Genomic DNA, 2,397 nt, shown 5'->3' on the forward strand with positions numbered 1-2,397 from the left:
CCAATTAAGTATGTTTTTAAAGTAATTTCCAAAAACAGAAAGGGCTATGCTATGGTCTGAATGTTTGCGTGCATCCAAAATTCCTAAATAGATGTAAAATGTGGTGGGAGGGCCTTTGGATCAGCAGGTAGATGCATCACAACGAGATTAGTGCCCTTTTAAATAGAGGCCCTGGAGTTTGGGTGTGGTGTCACATCTGTGATCCCAAAGCTTTGGGAGGGAGGCTGAAGTGGGATCGCTCATGCCCAGAAGTTAAAGACCACCCTAAGCAAACTAGCCTGATCTCAACTCAACCGAGAGCTAGTTCCAGCTTTCTGGAGGTTGAGGTGGGAAAATCACTTGAGCCCAGGAGTTAGAGGTGGCATTGAACTATGATCCAGGCACTGCACTCTGGCCTGAGGGACAGCAAGACCCTGTTTTAGAATAGGGATCAGCAAAAGGTAAAGGACCAGAGCAAATATTTTGGCTTTGTGGGCCACCTTCAGTTTTTCATATTTTTTTTTGACAGTCTCATTTTGTTGCCTGGGCTAGAGTGTAACGGCATCATAGTTCACTGTAACCTCAAACTCCCAGGCTCAAATGACTCTCCTGACTCAGCTTCCCTCGTACTTGGGACTAGAGACAAGAGTGCCACTATGCCTGGCTAATTTTTTTTTCTAAGTTCATAGAGACAGGGTCTCACTGTTGCCTGGATGGTCTCAAAACTTTTGGTCTCATGCAATCATCCTGCCTCGCCCCGCCCCCCCAAACACACACACACACACACATAACCAGAGTGCTAGGATTATAGACAGGTGTGAACCACAGTGCTGGCATCTTTTTTTTTTTCTTTAGACTTAGTCTCACTGTGTTGCCCTGGTAGAATGCGATGGTATCATCCTCTTGCCTCAGCCTCCGAAGCAGCTGGGACTATTGATACCCACTTCAACACCTGGGTATTTTTAGAGATGGGGGTCTCACTCTTGGTCAGGCTGGTCTCAAACTCCTGAGCTCACTGCTGTGAGCTATGATACCATCACATTCTACTCAGGGCAACACAGTGAGACTCAGTCAAAGAAAAAGCAATCCACCCACCTTGGCTTCCCAGAGTGCTAGGATTACAAGTGTGAACCACTACGCCCAGCCTGGCATCATTTTTTAAAAACACTTTATGAATCTAAAAAATACTTTGAGCTCACAGAACTTAAAAGCAGTTAAGATTTAACATGTGAAAATTTAGAAAATTCAAGGGCATTGGTACCTCTAAGACAGCCTTGCCCAGCAGAGATCTTCTGTGGAACCACAGGTACTGGGCCAGGACCACAGCACAGGGCCAAACATACATTCCATACTGGAGATGCAGGACCTAAAAAGAATTTTTTTCTACACTATAAATAACTGTTGGAAGTGGGAATATTTATTTATTTTGTTGAGACAGTCTATGTCGCCCTGGGTAGAGTGCTGTGGTGTCACAGCAACCTCAAACTCTTGGGCTTAAGTGATTCTCTTGCCTCAGCCTCCCAAGAAACTGGGACTATAGGTGCCTACAATGCCTGGCGATTTTTTTGTTGTAGTTGTCGTTTGGCAGGCCCAGGCTGAGTTCAAACCCACCAGCTCTGGTGTATGAGGCTGGCGCCCTAGCCCCTGAACTACAAGGCGCTCAGCTGGGAATATTTATCTATACAACTTGTAACTGAGTATCAGGCACTGACAGTGCTGTTCTCCAATTCACAATCTCTGGGGATATAAAACTGCAATGCCATGCGCTAAGTGCTCTTCACAGAACTCATTCAATAAGCATTTGTCCAGTACCTGAGTATCAGGGACCATTCTTACACCCAGGATGTAGCTCTCAAGGAACATATCCCCTACTGTAGAGACAAGCAAATGACAGACCAGAGTACGGCATGGAGTAGGGGTGAAGGGGAAATAGGCAGGGGAACTGGAGGCATCCTTTTGCAGCTCAAGTGGAGGTCAGGTAAGGCAGGAGACCAGACCACAAAGAGTAGATTTTATTTTAAACGCAATAAGATATTAGAGGATTTCAAGCACAAGCATGCCTTGATACGTTAATATGAAGCAGTGTGGTCCTAGGTAGACATCCTAGACATATGAGTGGAGCTGAATCCTGAGGTAGGCAGGAAGCATACAAAGCCTTTGGAATGGATTAGAATCATGACAGAATAGTATTTTAGGGAGGCTAGGCAGCCTAACTCATGCTTCTGGAATGAGCTTGCAGGGGTTCAAACTTCTAGGCCTACTAGCTGTGCAGCTTCTAACAATTTATTTAACCTAAGTGCTTCAGTTTCCTCAACTGCAAAATACTGTCTCAATAGGATTAGGTGGGCAGCGCCTGTGGCTCAAAGGAGTAGGGCGCTGGCTCCATATGCTGGAGGTGATAGATTAAAAAAAAAAAAA

The 2,397-nt window shown here is 45.3% G+C and overlaps 1 protein-coding gene across 2 annotated transcripts in view; it reads right to left on the reverse strand.

Moving 5' to 3' along the window:
• The window catches only part of METTL23 (methyltransferase like 23), a 7,332-nt gene that overhangs the window by 3,442 nt on the left and 1,493 nt on the right, over positions 1–2,397 (reverse strand). The window contains exon 2 of one of the 2 annotated variants that reach the window (XM_003786096.3): positions 1,241–1,345. In XM_003786096.3, the coding sequence (XP_003786144.1) occupies positions 1,241–1,324 (84 nt within the window). In that variant the 5' untranslated portion in view covers positions 1,325–1,345. Of the gene's footprint in view, positions 1–1,240; positions 1,346–2,397 lie in introns of those variants that run through there. The other variant, XM_012803016.1, reaches the window with a different exon arrangement.

Source organism: Otolemur garnettii, unplaced genomic scaffold (genome assembly GCF_000181295.1).
Source record: "Otolemur garnettii isolate 467f Iridium unplaced genomic scaffold, OtoGar3 scaffold00018, whole genome shotgun sequence".
Taxonomy (NCBI): Eukaryota; Metazoa; Chordata; class Mammalia; order Primates; family Galagidae; genus Otolemur; species Otolemur garnettii.